The sequence below is a fragment of the Anas platyrhynchos genome, chromosome 2 (genome assembly GCF_047663525.1).
Source record: "Anas platyrhynchos isolate ZD024472 breed Pekin duck chromosome 2, IASCAAS_PekinDuck_T2T, whole genome shotgun sequence".
NCBI lineage: Eukaryota > Metazoa > Chordata > Aves > Anseriformes > Anatidae > Anas > Anas platyrhynchos.
The window spans coordinates 158,511,619-158,531,532 of record NC_092588.1 but is presented as its reverse complement, the minus strand read 5'-3'; the positions used below and the strand labels follow the sequence as shown (position 1 = coordinate 158,531,532).

At 50.6% G+C, this 19,914-nt stretch overlaps 1 protein-coding gene across 2 annotated transcripts; it reads left to right on the top strand.

The window, feature by feature from the left end:
* Positions 1 to 9: 9 nt before the first annotated feature.
* On the top strand, positions 10 to 19,058 carry KIF9 (kinesin family member 9). Of its 2 annotated transcripts, XM_027450289.3 has the most exons (23): positions 10 to 147; positions 514 to 571; positions 2,462 to 2,623; positions 2,923 to 3,019; positions 3,583 to 3,748; positions 3,853 to 3,959; positions 4,460 to 4,684; positions 5,851 to 5,934; positions 6,052 to 6,144; positions 6,578 to 6,725; positions 7,319 to 7,383; positions 8,158 to 8,235; positions 8,814 to 8,882; positions 9,192 to 9,296; positions 10,400 to 10,455; positions 11,583 to 11,673; positions 12,911 to 13,044; positions 13,215 to 13,397; positions 14,416 to 14,624; positions 15,065 to 15,244; positions 16,106 to 16,221; positions 17,961 to 18,065; positions 18,337 to 19,058. In XM_027450289.3, the coding sequence occupies exons 4-23, from the start codon at positions 2,924 to 2,926 to the stop codon at positions 18,439 to 18,441; spliced, it is 2,415 nt and encodes an 804-aa protein (XP_027306090.3). In that variant the 5' UTR covers positions 10 to 147; positions 514 to 571; positions 2,462 to 2,623; position 2,923; the 3' UTR covers positions 18,442 to 19,058. The 2 variants fall into 2 exon arrangements, 1 of the variants encoding a protein (XP_027306090.3); XR_005263576.2 differs by lacking the exons at positions 10,400 to 10,455; positions 11,583 to 11,673; positions 12,911 to 13,044; ... (4 more) ...; positions 17,961 to 18,065; positions 18,337 to 19,058 and having other exon boundaries at positions 8,184 to 8,235; positions 9,192 to 9,263.
* Positions 19,059 to 19,914: the final 856 nt, after the last annotated feature.

The following is a 19,914-nucleotide window of genomic DNA, read 5'->3' as shown; positions in this document are numbered from 1 at the left end:
TCCAGCTGCCCGACTTCCGCCCTCACCCCCCGCCGCGCCTTCACTTCCGCCCTCCTCGCACTTCCGGCGTCGCCGCCGCCGCGCGGGAAAGCGGCGGTTGCCATGGCAACGGCCCCGCGGCCTGCTCGGAGCTGAGGGGGCGCTGAGGTGGGGACGGGGGGGGCCCTGTCACCCCCCCCAGGGCTCTGTCACCCCCTTCAGGGTCCTGTCACCCCCCTCAGGGCCTTGTCACCCCCCCCGGGCCCTGTCACCCCCCCCCAAGCTTTGTCACCCCCCCCTTGGGCCCTGTCACCCCCCATTTGGGCCTTGTCACCCCCCCCAGGGCCCTGTCACCCCCCCAGACTTTGTCCCCAGTGTCCCCAGTGCCACCTCCAGCCCCCAGCAGGTACCTGGAGAGGGGGGGTTCCCTGCTCAGGGAGGTGCTGGGGGCCCGGGGGGGGGGCTTTTGGTGGGGGATTGGGGGTCCCAGCTGAATTCTAGAACATTCCTAACGGTTTCCTTGGTTCCTTCCAGAACAATTCCGCCGCCCCCGCCTCACCTCCCACCTCCGGACCTGGCCCAAGGCGCAGAGGTGAAGCCGCCCCCCCCACGTCTGATGTCCCCAGGAACTTTTTGGGCCACCCCCGACCCCAAATCCCCGCCTCACGCCTCCCTCAGGCCCTAATCTCGGTGTGGGAGCGCTGCTGCCTGCCCCCGCCGCGGGGCTTTGCTGTGCCCCCATCGCCTCCCAGCACAAATTGACCCCGAGACCTCAATTAGGGGAGCCCCAGACGGGGCCAAATTAGCAGGGGAGCCTCAAATTAGCAGGGGAGCCCCAAACAGAGCCCTAAAAGGAGCCCCAAATTAGCAGGGGAGCCCCAAACGGGGCCCCAATTTAGCAGGGGAGCCCCAAACAGCCCCAAAAGGAGCCCCAAATTAGCAGGGGAGCCCCAAACAGAGACCCAAATGGAGCCCCAAATCAGCAGGGAAGCCCCAAATTGCCCAAATTAGCAGGGGAGCCCCAAATGGAGCCCCAAGTTAACAGGGGAACCCCAAAAGGAGACAAATTATCAGGGGAGCCCCACGTGGAGCCCCAAATTAGCAGTGGAGCCCCAAATGGAGCCAAATTAGCAGGAGAGCCCCAAAAGGAGCCTCAAATTAGCAGGAGAGCCCCAAACAGAGCCCCAAAAGGAGCCCCGCATTAGCAGGGGAGCCCCAAATGGAGCCCCAAACGGAGCCCCACGTTAGCAGGGGAGCCCCAAATGGGGCCAAATTAGCAGGGGAGCCCCAAACAGAGCCCCAAACAGAGCCCCAATTTAGCAGGGAAGCCCCAAACAGAGCCCCAAAAGGAGCCCCAAATTAGCAGGGGAGCCCCAAAAGGAGCCAAATTAGCAGGGGAGCCCCAAAAGGAGCCCCAAATTATCAGGGGAGCCCCAAAAGGAGGTCAAATTAGCAGGGGAGCCCCAAAAGGAGCCCCAGATTAGCAGGGGAGCCCCAAATGGAGCCCCAAACAGAGCCCCAAGTTAGCAGGGGAGCCCCAAACGGAGCCCCAAATTAGCAGGGGAGCCCCAAATGGAGCCCCAAGTTAGCAGGGGAGCCCCAAATGGAGCCAAATTAGCAGGGGAGCCCCAGATGGAGCCCCAAATTAGCAGGGGAGCCCCAGATGGAGCCCCAAATTAGCAGGGGAGCCCCAAATGGAGCCCCAAATTAGCAGGAAGCCCCAAACGGAGCCAAATTAGCAGGGGAGCCCCAAACAGAGCCCCAGACGGAGTCCCACATTACCAGGGGAGCCCCAAATGGAGCCAAATTACCAGGGGAGCCCCAAACAGAGCCCCAAACGGAGCCCCAAATTAGCAGGGGAGCCCCAAAAGGAGCCCCAAATTAGCCAGGCTTTGGCTGTCCTAGGAGGGCGTCCCAACCAGTGGCCCGATTTTGGTGCCCGTTCCCTGTGGTGTTCGGATCATCCCTCCCTCCTGCAGTGTTACGAAGTGATCCCAGCAGTGATCGCTGCCCTGACGCTGCGCAGCGGGCTTTTTTGCAGCGAGGAGAATTCTGCTTATCCTAAATTTGTTCTCTCTCTGGCTCAGATTAGGGTTTTTTTTTGCCCAAATTTTCCCCTTGCTCCTTTCTCTCTGTTTTCCTTCTCACTGTAGCCTTGGAGCAAGAAGACACGAGTTCCTCCAGTCCTTGGGTAGGGAAAAACACTCTCCTTCTCCATAAAAAACCCGAATTCCCACAAATTCCCACGGGGGCTGCACCTTTCCCACTGTCTGAGTTTGCCGATTTTGGACTCTGGAGACGATTTTGCTGTGAGAATCTGGGAAAAGGGGCAAGGAGCTGCATTTGGGTTCGTTAAACGCGACGTTTCCATGGGTCTTTGTGTATTTATAATCAGTTAAACGGCACGTGGGGCTTTGTCAGTCACTCACTCACCTCTTATTCAAACAGAAATTTTGGTTCAGAGCATATCTTTACATTTCAGGTGATGGAGAGCCCGGAAAAAAGCGGTTAATGCACGAGAGAGACCAAAAATCCTGTCCGAAAGCAGAAGCTGGGGCTGGATCTCGCCTGCTGAGCACAGGAAACAGAAAATACAGGACCTGTGTGCTCCAGGGATTAAAAAGGACTCACCCGTGTGCCTCAGGTGGGACTTTATAAACAGGGGAAAAGAGTGTAAAAAGGGGATAACTGCATAAAAAGGGGAAAACAGCATAAAAAGGGGAAAACAGTATAAAAAGGGGTTACAAAGACACAAGAAATACAGGTTCAGGTTGCTCAGAGTGCTGGATTTGCTGGCACCCAGCAGCCTGCAAGGCCTTTTGCCTCGCTTTTGGGGCATTTTGGTTTTGTTTTGCCTCAAATCTCTCGCTCAGAGCCTCGGGAGCAGAGATTTGGGTGAGCCGAGGTCGTAGCTGGTGCTTTTTCTTGGTCCTCTCCCTGCAGGATGGAGGCAGCAGAGAAGAGGGTCCGTACGTTTGCACGAGTCAAACCAACGGCCGATTTTGCTCAAGACATGATCAAGTTTGGGCCAGACAACAAGGTAGGGAAAAAGCAGGCGTGAAAGGTTTGGCGTTTGATTTCAGTTTTGCTGAGAAAAACACAGAATTCCTCCATTCCTTGGTGCTTTCTGGTGCTTTTTGGTTCACGGCTTCCTCCTCGTTCCTCTGTGCTGACAGTTTTCTATCAGTACATTTGGCAAACCCACTTCTTGGGATGCAATCCCTAAAGAAAATCCTATAAAGGGCTGGGATCTTGATCTCTGAGGAATCCCAGCTCATCCTTAGGGGTCCTGCTGTGGTGGAGGCCGTTTCTCTTCCCCATCCACGCGTTCCTGACTTCACCCCACAATCCTTGTGTTAACACCAACCCAATAATTGCCCTATCCCACCTCTGAAAGCCAAACAGACGAACCTTTCTTCCTTTTTTTGGACCTCCTGCAGCCAGAAAATACCCGCAGGAGCAGTAAAAGCAGTCACAATATTTTGTGTTCCACCTTCTGCTTCCCTGCAGCTCTCCAGTGGATGTTTTTTTTTTAGATGCTGACTGCTGGAACTCTTCACATCTGCTGAAATTAACCTTTGTTTCTTGTTTTGGGGGGTTCAGAGCATAGATATTTACATCAAAAAAGACGCCAGGAAAGGAATTGTGAATAACAGACAGACCGACTGGTCCTTCAGGCTGGACGGGGTCCTCCACAACACCTCCCAGGAGCTGGCGTATGAGACCGTGGCCGAGAAGTTGGTGTCTGATGCCCTGCTGGGCTATAACGGTGATTTCTTCCTATTTTGACTGTTTTGATGGTGAGGGGAGAGTTGATCTGAGGGAGATTGAAAGATTCCCTCCTGGGTTTATTTCATTTTGATTCTTTTCTAGGCACGATCATGTGCTACGGGCAGACAGGGGCTGGTAAAACCTACACGATGACGGGAGCGACGGCCGAGTACAAGCATCGAGGAATCATACCCCGAGCTATCCAGCAGGTACTGAGCATCCTGGTGGGAAAAGAGCCTAGAAGAAGTAATAAAAGCATCACTTCTATCAGCTTTCTGGTGCTCATAAAAGTGTTTTAACACTGGGTATGTTTTATTTGGTTTCCACCGCTCCTTTTTTTTTAAATTTTAAATCAGTGATGGTCATTAAGGAAATAAAGGATCCTGTAACATACGGTGAGCTCGTGGTGGGATTTCAGAGCATCGGGAGCGTGTTGGGTAGCTCGCTGCTTCCCAAATGCCAAAAGAATGTAAGAAGAAACCTTCAAGGCTTTCAAAAAACATCATTCTGAGGAATCCTACTAAAAACATGGACTTAGCCCTGTTCAGAATTAGGATTAGAATTAGAATTAGAATTCAGCCACGGTTCAGAATTAGCCATAGATGAGCTCAGAGCTGTTCTACAAGTCCCAAACAGCTCCTCTGAAAAGCCATAAACAGTTCTGCTCGTGAACGAGTCCTGCCACTGCCATCCTTTTTTCTTTCTGCAGGTCTTCAAAGCGATCGCGCGCTCCGTCGATTCCTTCATCACCGTGCGGGTCTCCTACCTGGAGATCTACAACGAGACCTTGTGCGACCTGCTGGCCACCACCACAAACAGCGGGGCCGGCGACGTGCAGATGGCTGTGGTGGACTGCCCACGGGGCGTTTACGTCAAGGGTTTGTCTATACACTCCGTCAGCCACGAGGAGGATGCTCTCAATCTCCTTTTCGAGGCAAGCCAAGCAAATATTCCAATTCTTTCGGTGGTTTAGGTGAGGGGAGAGGCAGGACAGCAGGAAACGGGTGGCCAGGACTGATGGAGGGAGCTTCAGCCCTCTTTGTTCTCTCTCTGCTGCGTGGGAGAAGTGGTAACTCCTTGTAGTCCGTGCTCTTGCAAGGAAATAATCCGTGGCAGAGAGATTCTGGAAGATCTCTGCGGAGAAACCCAGGTTTTAGGGGATGTGAGAACAACTCAGGTGATGGAGGAAATAAATTAGGGGTGAGGCCACGGAAAGCAGCAGCGCTGGGGATTCCAGGCAGCACCAAAATAGTTGTAGCCACAGATTTTTGTCTTCATTTCACAAGGCTTGTCTGAAATACCAGCTGCCTCACCGGCCCCTTCAGCAGACCGAGGTGCTGAGCAGTTGAAACGACCTCTGTCCATTACCCTGGTCACCTCACACTGCCTTAACACAAAGCGTGGGGTATTTGGGATCCTTTTTGACTCCCCCCAGCAAACCTACACTGGAATTCCTTCCTGAAAAGCTCCCCTACCTGTCCTGGCTAAGTCAGAGCTCCAAGAAAAGAGTTTTACCACTGACATCTCTGGCATGGTCACAGCACAGGCAGTGTTTGTCAGATTTTACAGCAGGGCTGCTCACACCATGTTGTCTTTGTGAAGGAAGTTTATTTGGTTGTGGCTGCATCCTTCTTTTACCTGCGGGTGCTTTAATTTGTAAGGAAAACATGAATAAATTGTTGGTGGAAGGGTGTTCTTACCAGGAGCCTTCTGGTGTCCTTAAAATCCTTGATTTGCCTTTTTACTGATGGGATTGGTGTCCTAAGCTAGCCCCTGTGACTCCCAGGAGCTCCCATTTTCCTCCTAAAGAGTAGCAGGATGGTGAAAATGAGCCTTGAAATTGGAAATACAGAGAATATATCTGGTAAGAGGCACAATTATGGCACAATTATTATGATTATTAACCAACCGTGCTGTGAAATGCCTTTTAAGTGAGAAAGTGACACAAATACCCTGTGCTCCTGCACTGGAGGCTCTAACCACGTGAACAACAGGCTGCAGAATGAAGATTGAACCACTGTTTCTTTACCTGTGTGGATTTCTAATTTCCCTTTTGCAGAAGCTTTAAAATTTCGTCTTCAATTCTGACTCCCTTTACAGGGTGAGACCAACCGAGTCATAGCAGAACACTCACTGAATAAGAATTCCTCCAGATCCCATTGCATCTTTACTATCTACATCGAGGTAAGAGCTCCAGCAGTTATTCCGGGGGCTCAGATGACTGAGGATCTTTGTGTGGCTGTTTTTCACTCTTCGTTTTTGCCTACAGCGAAGTACAGCCCATGCTCTTTCCCCCCTCAGTCTCGTTGCAGAGCTTTCTCAGAAGTCAGATGCATTAATTCCAAGATCAACCTAATTGACCTGGCAGGCTCAGAGAGACTGAGCAAGACCGGGGTAAGAAATATTTGATGAACATGGTGGAGAGGCTGGTAATCAACACGTTGGAGGTGAAATTTGAGGGTTTTCCACAACAGAATTCGGCCTGTGATAAATAGGAGAGGCTGTGACAAATTCTAAGTCACATTAACGCACGGGAGAGTGCTCAGATGTTGGCAGCTGCTGGGTACCTTTGCCAAGTCCCCGTGGACGTGAGTCCCATCCTGTGTGTGCCTCCCAACCCAATCCAGGTTCAGGTGGTTTATCTGACCCTCAGTTTATCCAGCTATCAGTTCTCCACAAAGGAAAAGGCCAGAGCCATTCGCTCTTAGGACAAAGAACTTGTGCTTTTCCTCTTCATTCCCCGAGTGTCAGTGCAAATCTAGATCTAGATGAGAAATGTTTGATCTGGATTAGATCCCTGTCCTCACGCTTTGGGTCTTGGTTCCAGTCTGAAGGGCAGGTTCTGAAGGAAGCCAGCTACATTAACAAGTCTCTGTCGTTCCTCGAGCAAATCGTCATCGCCCTGGCTGACCCGAGGAGGGACCACGTCCCCTTCCGACAGAGCAAGCTCACTCACGTCCTCAAGGACTCGCTGGGTAAGAGCTGTGGGTAACAGCCCCAAAGAAAACCCGTAGAAAATCGTGTTTCAGGGAGCCTATCGGCTGTTCAAGCCCTTCTAAACACATGGAACTAATTTTTGTTCAAAGGACGCCTGGTTTTCCTCATCAGCAGGCACAGACAGTACAAAGGCCAGGCTGCTCAGGCCAATAGAAATTCGCTGAACTTCCCTCAGTTGGAACAGTTGAAAAAACTAGGCAGCACAAAAATGCAGCACGTTACAAACCTCTCCAGCTGCTGCTCCTTCAGCATCGGGCTCCAGATGAGAAACCCGAAGCCGAGGTGCGTCCGGAACGTGCAGGAAAGGCTGAGGAGAAAGCAGCTGAAGACAGGCTGCAGGCATTTGTGTGGAGGAACCGAAGTCATCAAAACTCAGAGGGATGTTTGATGTACTCATAAATCATTCTGTTCCACTAGATGGGAACTTCAGAGGGGCACTTCCCAACCGGCCATGTTCTTTGCTGCTTTTTCTGTTTTTCAGTCAGCACATAGCGTAATATTTTCCAGAAAAGGGAAGAACAGCAACAAAATGATATTCTTTGCCTTTTTTTTTTCTTTTCTATTGTTCCAGGAGGGAAATGCAACACTGTCCTAGTGGCAAATATCTGCGGGGAAGCTTTGCACGTAGAAGAGACTGTAAGTTGAACTGATTTCTGCAGAATTACAGTCTTGTTCCTGCTGCTGCTGCAATTGCATCAGCCCTGACTGCCTTCAAAGAGTATTCTCTGGAGGGCTGTGGCTGGAGTCCCAGAGAAACATCCTGCCTAATTCTTCAGAAACATTGGATAGAGCTCATCTTATCTCAGAGGCTCAGAGAACAGATTGATCTCGCCAGTCTGCTTTGTGATGCGGAGTGGTGAGCAGCCTGATTTACAGAAGGCCCCAAAATTTGAGATCAAAGCACACTGGACAGTGTTAATTGTTATTGTTGGTTCAGATCTACAAGTGTGTTTTGAATAATAAACTGTGTAATGAAATTGATGGAAATGGGATGATTTTCAGGCTGCAGGGGCTTATTCCCAAGAGATCACACTGCAGGAACTAAGCCTGGAAGCCATCGATCCGTGATTTGGAGGTGTTAGGACGTGTTATTTTGCTCAGAACTGTGTGTGTGTGTGGGGGGGTGTTTTCGAGATCACAGCTCTGTCACACAAAGAGCTGTCCACGTGCAGGACAGAAAGCACAAAGAGATGGTCTGAAGCTGGCTCATCACACAGAAACCAGTGAGCACTGGGGGATACGCTCCTGGAATCATAAACCCTATAATTCTCCGTGTAGTTAAACGATTTTGCTTTTCTTTGTGCTGGGATCTGATCTGATTTAATAGTAAGGGACTATGAAAATGAAATCCTCACCGATATCTCTTTCAGTTACTGTTTAACAACAAAAAAAACAACACGTGTTTTTCAGTTGTCTTCTCTTCGTTTTGCTACCAGAATGAAATGGATCACGACAGAGCCAGTCATCAATGTGACGTGTGACCCGGAGGTATGTGGAGAGCAGCGTTATTCCTGCTCCTGCTGGTAAAATGATATTCCTGCCACGATTCCAGGCAAAAAAAAATAATTAAAGAAATTGATGGCGGTGTTTTAGATGTCCTGAGTGCGCTTCCACAGCTGAAAGGGAGCTGGCAGCAGTCAAAGCTGAATGAATTACTGGTGGCCCCAAGAAGAAGTTTAGAATTGTTGGGTCCGTAACACATGGGGTGTGTGAGAGCCCTTCACGGTCTGATCTCACTGGTGAGCAGCGAAGCAGCTGGGGAGTTTCCTTCAACAGCTTCCAGAAGAAGCTGGGAGCTGTGCAAAAAGCTGTCATTTCCTCTTCAGTCCCTTCGTTTTCGTTGGGAGGTGTGGATGGGAAAGAGAAACCAACACGTGTTTAAGGAAGCTGTTGTGCTTTGATGCTCCAACAGGCTCCTAAAGCAGCTCGGTGTTTGTTTTCACCAGATCCCACCAGATTTGGGTACTCCCACCTTTCTGGACACACATTCCGAATCGCCAGTGCTTATTTTATTTTCAATAACAGCATTTAGTTACTCGCTCACCTTTTTTTTGTTTTCCTGCTAGGAGACAGTGAGGGCTTTGGAGAAGGAAATCGTTCTTCTGAAGCAAGAACTGGCAATGCACAACAACCTGGTGAGGAACTGGCTGCAACATCTTACACAGCACCTGCCATAATCATCGTTTTGCAGAGTCACCACCTCCTGTAGATGCCTGGTTTCTTTTTTTTTGACTTGTGAGGCCCTCCTCTTGTTTGGTTGAAACACGAGAGGGAACACATTCCTTTTAGCATGCTCCCAAGTCCCATGTTTTATTAACTCTGATGATGAGAAGTTACAATCAGAAATTAAGCTCAAAGCTTCCCTGGGCACACCAGGTGTTTCCCAGACTAGTGCTTGCTGTGCTTTTTTTAATTTATCAATACTTATTCACCTTTTCTCTCAGGCAAATCGAGCTTTGGTGACTTACGACCCTCTGACTGATGTCCAGATAGCAGAGATTAAGTCTCAGATCCACAAATACCTGCAAGGAGCCATCGATGAAATTGAGGTAAATAGCGTTTTAAGCAGAGAAGGACTTGGATACTGCTTCCATCCCATTTTATCCCAGGGCAGGATCAATGAAAATGTCTTCTGAAGAGCTGTCTTTAACCCAAAAGTGCTACAGATTTTTTATTTTTTGGCTTGTTATGCCTGTCTCCTTGTTTTCATACAATTTTTGCTTTTTTTGGAAGCCTGTGATGGTTTTACTCGGGTAAAACCTTGCCGTGTAAACCCACTACAAAGCTCGAGGAGACTTTTCCTTTGTCATGAAACCCTTTGAATTGGTTTGTGCATTACTTCTATACATAAGTAACATCAAAAATTTGCCCTGTCAACATCATACTAAAACTTTTGCAAGGTGTGTTGCCAAAATACGTTCGATCTCTTAGGGACAGGTTTGTTAGGACAGTTTTACAGCCTGGAAGTACCAGTCGACAGCAAAATGATTGCCAAAAGAACCAGCTGAAGTCCCCCATGCACAAATATTTCTGTGGGGGCAAACAAGAAGGCGACCCCATGATGGTTGGACTTAATGATCTTGAAGTTTTTTTCCCAACCTAAATGATTCTGTGATTCTAAATGGAACAGCTTGAGACCTTCCCTCTCACTTCATGTCATTTTATCCTCTCTGAAAGTCCGTGTGTTCTTCTAGTAGGCAGGAGTGAGGCAGAATAAGGGTTTCTGTGAAGCTGGTTTATATCTGAGCTGCAAAATGTGAAGAACTAAGGAGTTTCACACGGGGAACGATGTCTTTGGAGGGACTGAGGAATCTTTTAGAGGCAAAGTTGAGAGCAGAGAGAGTGCATTTCATGCTTTGGTCTGTATCTTACACCTTGGGAGACCTCAGGGCAGATTCCTGCTCAGTTGCACCCTCCCCATTATTTGGCTCTAAATCTAGGCCTAGCAGCTTCCTCTCTCCCTAAAAACCTCCTCAGAGTGAGCAAGGTGTCAGCCTCCAGCCAAGTACAGGATAAAGGTAACTCCCCGTGAGTGTTGATAGCCACCAGCTGGAAAGCAAAACCCTCGTGATCTGAAATATTTGCATCAGTACAGCTGACCACAGCCTGGAAATGCTGACTTTTGTCTTCACTGTATGCATCTTTTCCTCAGATAACGAATGTCAGGCAAGTCCAGGAGGTATTTAAGCAGTTCAAGCTGATTGTAAGGTAAGATATTCAGGACTGATGTATGTCACAGTGAGGTTTAGAAATCCCATCAAGCTTTTGTCTGCGATATCACGCTTACCAGGACATCACTGGTGAAGAATTATTAAGGATAGGGAACAACTTGTAACCGAAAACAGAGTTCTGGACAATTTCTGATGGCTTTTGCACAAAAAGACTATTGCCTTTAACCTTCCAGTGCTCATAAGTCATGTGCAAAGGCTCTTGGTGATAAGTTAATAACACTGCTCAGCAAACAAACACCCCTGAGCATGGGAACCTCAGTTGTTGTGTATCTCCTGAGTGCAAGGCAGGCAACAAGCAGGTCTGAAGAAAAATTAAACGATAGGATGAGGTGATACGTGCTGCCCTCCCCACGCCAGCATTTAAAGGCCATCAGTGTGTACGTATTTATATTTAAAGGGGAGAAAGTGTGAAAGAGCCTGTTGGAAAATGTCACGGTGGGTGCTGCAAGCTGTGCTTTGGGCTGAACGAGGGAAGGTGAGTGGCAGGCTGGAAGAAAAAATGAGGACAGGCAGTTTCCATGATGCGAAACACAAAAGGATGAAGAGGAATGAGGGTGTCATCAGGCCGGGCAGTCGGGATTTTCAGGGACCCAGGAGCAAAATGGTAAAAATCTTGCCCAATAATTATCATTTTTTAACTTGTGCCTCCTTTTATTGTGCCAAAGCGCTGGGCTTTTTTTTTTTTTTTAATTATTTTTAACTTGCAGGTTCTCTAACAATCTTCAATCTCTTATAGTGTGCTTCACCTGCTCTCTTTTAGTAGAAAAAAACCACACCATTTAATAATCAATAGATTAGAATAAGATTAGTTATTAAAGTGATATAACTGAACAGATGTGATATTATTCGATCTGGACCATCGAAAGGTTAAGCTCAGTATTTAAACAGATACCAAAAAACTTCCTTAGCTGTGAAGCCTGAAAGGGAATGGAAAAGGTTCCAACACCACGGGAAGAGTGGAAAGAGCAGAATGGGGTGTTTGGAAGTGAGATCTCAGATAAAAGATGTTTTCTTTGGAGACGTGATGTTGGCAGGTATTGCAGGTTTTGCCATATGAAATAATCCTCTGGGAACACGAAGGTAAAGGGCTGCTTTCTCCCCTAGGCAACAGGAACACGAAGTGGAAGCCAGATTACGAAGCAAATATGCTCTGATAGACAAGAATGACTTTGCTACTATTGCTGCTGCTCAGAAGGTAATTCCCGGTGCTCGGGCCTTGCCCAGAACCCATTTCAGAATTACTTCTTTGCTGCTGAACCCCGAATTGCCTCGGGTTCTGAACTTCTCCCTGCTGAAATCTAAAGCTCAGAAATACTAACACGGTGAGTGTGCCAGGAAACTCGCACAGAGCAGAGGGGCACCAATTAACAGAGAGTTTAATTCCTGGCAGCAGGGCGTTAGGCCCGCTATCTGAACAGAATAATTCAGAACACGGTAATGAAGCAAATATAAATTAATAGAAGGAGGTGATCTGCCTGGCAGCCAGGTGGCTGTAGAAGGCAGGATCAGATCCCTTGCCTGTGTTGCCTCCTTTTAATCCTTACAATTTCCACAGCAAAGTGAACTCTAAAACCCAGAAATCTCTAAACCAGAAATGCAGAACTCCGACCTGTGGTTATAACCTATTTTTCCTTGCTCGCTTCCATCTGTGAAATATTTTCTCTCTGCAGTGGTCGTTTCCTCGCCTTGCTTTTCCCAGTCAAGCAGAGAAAAATAATCATTATCGGCTCTGCAGAGTCATGCACTCGTCCTGTGGTTTAACTGTAGATGCTTTGAATATTTCGGAAGACAGGCGAAAGGGAAAAGGCACATTATTTGCATAACAGCAAAACAGATGGGCTCTAGCAGGCCTATTCAAGTCTTTATTTAAAGACCTGGAAACCAAAACCAAACCCTAACATGAGCGGATTTTAACGCTTAGTGCCCCCTTCTGTATTGTGGTTGAGGCAATTTGAGAGGTCCTGCAGGAAATGTAATTCTCTTCCGTGTCCCCCTTCCCTGAAAGAATTCTGAGGATGCTTTTCCATTGCATTGATGCCGTGGTGCTGTAGGAGGTTGCTGTTTGTGTTTTAATTTGGGATGTTACCAGTCAAACCCTGGGAGCGCTGCCTGAATTACTCACGGCTCAGAACTGCCTAAAATTGGGAGGGAAAATTTCCAGTAAAAGCTTGAGCTTAGTTTTGTGACCCTGGACCCGAGCTATTCTCTCCCCAAGTAGCTGAAATACTCAGCGTATTAATTGAAGGATAATTTAAGGATTTTAATTCGTGCTTCATTTTTATAGAGGTGTTACCCTGCAGTCCTTGGTAGTGAACAAAGATTTTGGGATTCGGTTGTGTGACAAGATGAAGGGGCTGTGGGCTGTACCGCGTGGTTTGATCATCTACAAAGCTCACACCTCCTGCTCTGTCTTTTATTTCTCCTCCTTCCAGGCAGGAGTGGTCGATGTGGATCGCCACTTCTTGGGGAAAAAGGAGAGACGGGAACTGGGGACCAGAACGACTCCGATTTCACCCAAACCTGATGGGAAGAAGAAGAAATCCGGGAAGGGCAGCGAGCACTCCAAGTGAGTGAAGCAGGCAGGCGGCTCTCCCTTTTCTTTGCCATCAGGAGCCGTGTTAAACCTGCAGGTTTCCTTTAAACTGCTTGGAACAGAGCAGAGAAAGACCCTTGCTTTGATTCCAGTTCCCTGTTGGGAAGAAATTACCCTGCCTCCTCTTTTTCCCATCATCTCAGGAAGGAAGGAACTAGGAGCTACGTTTCTGGGAGAGATCTGGAAGCTCCTTTACTATCCAAAAGCCAGGTAACGATTCCCATCAAGGATTTGGACGTGAAGGAGAGAGCAAGGAGCGAGGATACGGCCAATATCGATGCGCAGCCCTCGAAGCCAGCCTCTGCAGAAGGTTCCCAGCGGCCCAGGTAAGCTGTCCCTGTGAAGGGAATATAACTCATTTGCCAGTTTTTAGTGTGTGCATTGCATTTCCCCAGTACAATTCCCTTTTTCAAGGTAAAGAGGAGAGATTCAGAGAGCTTCCTTGCTTGGGTGGTGACACAGCAGGGTTTTTATGGACACCAGTGGACCAAAAGATGCTGGTGGCTTCCCCACCTGCCCTGAGCTCTGCCAGTTGCTCTGTTAAGTGATCTCTGCTGACCAAGAGTCAGTTCCTCGTTTAAATGTGATTTTTTTTCCCCTCTCTCTGTATATTCTAGAGCCAATATTCCTGTATTTACATTCCGAGCATGCCTGCAGGTTTTACCTTCTGCCACTGAGCTATCCCAGTTCACTCCATCGCCACCTGGTCCCGTGTGAAAGTCGCAGCACTCCTCACCCCTCGGGCAGAGATGCCTCGTGAGCAGCCACAAAACCCCAAACACTCGTGAAAAAGGGTCAATATCCGCGTGAGGTCATGGCAGGAAATGCCATAACAAGAGAGAATTGTGGAGAGGGCCCCAAAATGCAGCAGCGTGCCAGTTATCTGCTGGTACAGCGACCAGAACTTAGCACAGGAGGGCAGCACTGAATTGCATATCCTCCTGGATGGTGTAGACGGGGTAAAAAACGCTCAGGGTACCAAGACCAAGGGCTCGATGTGCTCAGCAGCGTGCCCTCTGCTCGCCTTGCAGTATTCCCCCCAAATCCAGCAGGACTGACACGTGCCAAGGGCTTTCTTTGGCAGACGTGGCCGCTCTGTGCTGGGAATCCAGCAGGAAAAGAGCAAAATCATTTTGGTTTAACACCATTAGCTATTTTTGCTGAAAATTCAAACCCTTAGAGATCCTCTTTCCAGGGAAAACTCCATTCTGAGGCGTCTCCTAAGGAATCCTTCCTTCTGGGAGCAGTGCAGAGGGGAAAAAGGGGCACGGGGGCTGTCGTGGGGGTGGCACCAGGGTGCAGCCAGCACGGCACGAGCCCTCACTCTTTGAATTTTTGTTGCAGCTCCCCTCCGTCGAAAACAGCAGCGTTTGAGCAGTTCAAGGAGGAGTGTGGAAGTGAGATCAACCGGATCTTTAAGGAGAACAAAAGCATCCTCCTCGCCAGGAAGAAGAGGAGCGGTACAGTAGCCCGGAGGATCAACTTCATCAAGCAGGAGATGGAGGACATCAAAAAGGCTCTGGAGGCCCAGAGGCAGGAGCGGTGGCAGCAGGGTAAGTCGCTGGCTACACAATGAGCAGCATCAGCTTGAATCTGTATCAGAGGGAGGCTTTCTCTTCTCACAGACTCACTGCTTTTTGCTTTTTTTTTTTGGGCCTCTTTCTGATGACATCTACCAACTGTGGGTGCTGGAAACCACAAGGGCAAACTGATTTGAGGGAAGCTGACAACACGAGATGTTTATCGTAGAGAAGCAGCGTTGGCTTTAGTGGTCTTTTTAGCAGCCTGTTGTCCCCCAAACCCTCACCGCAGCTGCCCAGGGTGGTTTTTTTTCAGCAGGAGCCAGGAAAGCCCTAAGAAATACCCTAAGTGTGTGTCCTTCGTGTCCCATCTCACGGGGGACTGAAACCTTGAGTGGTTCCAAGCACAGTGACTGCTCCGTGCCCCTCTCCACCCGCACAAAAAACCTTTGGTTCCTTTCCCTACCCTCCAGGGGAGTACGTCGACGAGACGGGACACCTCATAATCGACGAGAAGGAGTTTTTACTCATCATGAAGATGAAGGACCTGAAGGAGGAGTACCGGGCGGCTTACGCTGAGCTGCAGGACCTGAAGGCAGAGATCCAGTACTGCCAGCACCTGGTGGACCAGTGTCGGAACAAACTCATCGCAGGTATGAGTTTCTGAGCAGCCTCGGGCTCAGTTGGGGTGTGTGAGGGCAGCTCGGCACCGAAACACTTCCCAGCTGTGCTGCCAAGCCCCTGTCGTGCTCTGTTGTGGTTTCCCTTACTGCCTTCCAGACTTTCTCTTTTTTTTATTGACGATTCTTGTGGTTTCTTTGTGGCGTAATCCTGAACTTCTGCGGATTCTCTCTCGCAGATAACGCCACGCTGTCCCCTGCTCGTGTCCCCTGCTCGTCCCAACTGTGACCGTGCAGGAGCTTGGCCACGGGTTTCTCTTAGCTCTGGCTTTGGCTTCTGCCAGCTGCCTGTGGCATCCTGGAGCAAAGAGGTCTTGGAGCTGAAATCAGGGTGAAAAAATCAGTGGTTTTCATCGCATCCACGGTGCCTGTGTTCCTGGCTCCCGTGCCACGAAGCATTAATAAAGACAAATTTCCTGCAGCACCTGCTGTGGGTTATCAGCAGCTATTACGGGCTGGAAAGAGCCTGTGCTCCTTTAGCATTTGGGATTGAAACGTGACCCCAAAACGTCCCGGCTGCTCCGAATCGCCCTCTCCAAGCTCCCAGCGGGTGGGGAGGATGGCTGCGGGACGCAGGAGCACTGCCATCTCGTGGCTGTTCCCCTCTCGGGTGCACAAGCCCAGGGGACTGTCCTGGCCACCTCCTGGGTCTGCCGACCTCATTAACTGTCTTTATTGCCCCCCTGTCCTAATTAACGAGCTCTTCCAGCAGATTGAAAGAGAAGAGCTCGGAGCACCCATGGCCTGCGTGATCCGTGAGCAGGGAGCCCGAGGAAACCCAGCCTCGCCTCTGGTGGCTGCAGCCCCCTTCACTGCCCCGATTTTGCCTTGCAGAGTTTGAGATCTGGTACAGCGAATCCTTCCTCATCCCCACCTACGTGCAGAAAGCTCTCAAGCCCGGTGGCAACATCAGGCCTGGAATGATTCCCATCGACAGAGTCACGCGCCTGGTGAGTCTCGCCGCGCCGTGAGGGCGCAGCTCAGCCCCTGGGAGGAGGAAAAGGAGGAGGAGGAGGAGGAGGAGGAGGGCATTTGGGGCAGCTCTGCCTTTTTTTCTCCGAGCGGAGTGGCTGGCAGCAAAACGCTGGCTGACAGGATGCAGAGAGCAGCTGGCTGCTTGCTCCCACCGCAGCTTTATTGCAAAGAGGCCAAAATAGGACACGGTGCTCGCAGCACCCGGGCATCTGCTGACTTTTCACAAGCAGGCACGGTGCCCAGAGGTGCTCGGGGTGCTCGGGAGGCTGGCAGTTGGGATCTGTGATGGTTCCAGCCAGGCTTTTGTGCTTCGTGTTGTGGCAACTGGTGCGTGGCCAGCCCTCTGGTTAGCAACCGCCGCTTGGGGAAATCCATCGTCTCTTGTTCCTGACAGTGGGCGTTTTTCTTGAGTTTCTTACCAGAGCTTCTTCTCTGCATTATTTCCCTCCGAAGTCCTTCCAGGTTTGTTAAATATCAGCCTCGGAGCCTTAATGCTGTTGGGTAGGCACCAAGAAGGGGAACGTGGCGAGGAGAGAAATCCCCTCCTGGCCGCCAGGGGCAAGTCCTCTGTGCCACACCACGTCTCCGTCACTGCTGCCCAGCCCCAGAAGCATCAGGGTTGGGAAAAGAGGAGCAAAGAGCACCTGCAGGCAGGTTGGGAAGGAGTGGAAGGAGGGCGTGAGCTGCCCGACCCCTGCCCTAGGCGCACGGCCCCGTTTCTAACCCACGTGCGCCGCGGGACTGGAGCTCCCTAGAAAGAAAACCGAAACTGAGACCTTTCATTTCTCTGCGTCTGATCGTTTTGACCGTAAATCTCGGTTCAGCATTTTCTTTCCTGCCTTCTAGGAAGGCACGTGAAGAGCTTCAAGGCTGGTGGCGGACAGGTTCTTCCTCTCCTCCTGAGCGAATTCCCTTGGGGCTACGAACAACAAACGTGACGCAGGAAAAACCAAAAGCAGAGTTTGGTTTTAAGCGGGATGCTGCGATGTACCGGGCTGGAAGGTTGCAGACACTGACCCTATAAAGAGAACAGCAAAAAAACAAATAAAAAAATAAAAAAACAAAACAACACCAACCAAAAACTGACCCCAACTAATGGGGTTAGCAGGGGAACTCAGCCTGCCTGCACTGGCCCAGGATGTCACTTTGGGGAAAAGAGGAGGAAATCCATCCCCGGGCATTTTTACTAACCCCAGTTACTCAGTGCGTTCACACAAACTCCCTTAATGCTTCCCAGCCCTGGGTTCCTTGTCATCGCATCAATTAAAACCCCAAAGATAAATGAAGCACGCCTTCGGGCGACGCTTCGCAGCTGTGTCAGGCTGGTGACGTTGCAGGCAGGGAACCAACAGCGACCCTGTAATGCTGCTCTGTGCAGGTTTCTCATTTTCCTTTCACCAGGCAGCTCGCTCACCACCACTGACCCCATTCCGGGTCCGTGAGGGCACCAGCACCTTCCTCTGGGGGTTTCATTCCACTCTTGCCTCGAGTCCTTTACCTTCTATCACCCCAGATTTTCACTGTCACCTTCTCCAGGCTGCTCGTTGAGGGAAAGTAACCAAAAGAAGCCAGAGCTATCCTCAAATCTGCCATGAAAACACCACCAGATCGCTGGCTGCTGTCTTAAAAACTCGTGTTTCCATCCCAGCTGAGCTCTGCGTCTCCACGTGTGTTTTTTTTCATGGATTGGGGTCTCTTTTTTTTCTCCCGGCAGGAGGAGGATGAGCAGGAGAGATTTGAGCGGCTGCAGGAGCTGGAGCTGCCGGCCGGCCCGGAATCGGCCTCGTTCTACAAGGCGAAAATGAAGCGAGACCAGAGGGTGAGCTCAGCCGGGCCCAGCTCCTGCCCACGTGTGCCGGGATGCTGGACTAATTCTGCTGCTAATTCTAAGCTCCTGGAATCGTTTTTCCCCTCTGCCTGATGTAGAGACCCCATCCCGTGCTGGTTTCTTGTGCTTTAAAGCGATCCCAGCACTTCTCAGCTCTCCTCCCTTCCTGGTGGCGAGGGCCATGTCATGAATTTGGGTTTTTACTGGTAGCTCTGCTCGGAAAGCAGCGTTTTGATAATCAATTTTTGTTTTTTCTCACCAGCACACCTACGCCAGAACCATGTCGTCCCTCGGGCAGATGCACAAGAAGCCTGGGCACATCACAGCCGCGAGAAGCAAAACCCCGAGGTCTTTGCTCGTCACCTAGCTTGGGCTGGAAGCTGGCAGGCAGCTCAGAAAGCACCCCGAATTCCTCCCCGTGATCGCTTTCTCCAAAATAAACGGTGGGAGATCGAAACAAGCAGCTTGCTTTTGTGCTGCTGGAGTTACGGGAAGCGAGGCGGGGCGCTCCGACAGCCCCTGCACGGCGAGGTTTTAGGGCAGAGAGGTTTCACAGCTCCTTCTGCCCTCCCTCCTGGTGTAGGGTCACATTTTCCCGGTGCTTTCCAGGGAGGTGATTCTGCTCCAGGGTGAGATCAGCTGGAAAAATCGAGGAGTTTGTGCTGCTGGCATCTTTGAGGGCCTGCCGGGCGGAGGTCCTCCTGCTCGCAGCACCTCCTCGGGGTTTCCACTGTATAGGATAAGGAATAAAACTCCGTGAGCTGCTCACCCCATGGCCCCAAATCTGGGAGAAAAAATAAATAAATAAGGACACCTCAATTTTTAGACACTGTGAATGTTGTGAGGCTCCGATCCCGAATGATGAGGGGAGGTTTGCACCACACCCCAAAGGGTGTCTCGGGGTGGTGCAGCAGCCTCGTCTTTCCAGGAGCCCTCCCCAGGGTTTGTAAAATCAATTAAATAAAAGGATTTTTGAAAGGGCAAGACCGTTTTCGGGTAATTTTGGGGTGTTTATCTCTGAAATGTGGCCTGGCCGCCAGCAGCACCACGTGTGTCGTCCTTCAAGCAGGAGGAATGGGGTGGGTATGGGGCAGGGGGGTCTGGGCGGGTGCTGGGGTCTGGGGGTGCCAGAGTCCCGGGTGCGATCCTGGGGTCATCCTGGGTTCTGAATTTGGGGCTTCCAGATGTCCTTGGGAGTCCCAGTGTCCTGGAACTGATCCCAAGGGATGCTGCTTGTCCCAGGGGGTGCTGGTGATCCCAGGGATCCCAATGATCCTGGGGGGCCCCAGTTGTCCCAATGTTGATCCCAGGGGATGCTGGTGGTCCAGGGCTGATTTGGGGGATCCCAAATGTCCTTGGAGACCCCAGTGTCCTGGTGCCAATCCCACAGCGTGCTGGTGATCCTGGGGGTCCTGATGATCCTGGGGGGGAGTCCCGGTCGTCCTTGGGGGTCCCAGCATCCCGGTACGGATCCTGGAAGATGCTGCTTGTCTCAGGGGGTGCTGGTGTCCCAGGGCTGATTTGGGGGATCCCAGATATCCTTGGGGACCCCATTGTCCTGGTGCTGATCCCACAGGGTGCTGGTGATCCCAGGGGTCCTGATGATCCTGGAGAGGCTCCCGGTCGTCCTTGGGGGTCCCAGCGTCCTGATGCTGATCCCAGGGGGTGCTGGTGTCCCGGGGCTGATCTGGGGGATCTTGGTGGTCCCAGCGTCCCGGTACCGATCCTGGAAGATGCTGCTTGTCCCAGGGGGTGCTGGTGATCCTGGGGAGGTGCCGGTGTCCCGGGGCTGAATTTGGGGGATCCCAGATATCCTTGGGGACCCCAGTGTCCCGGTCCC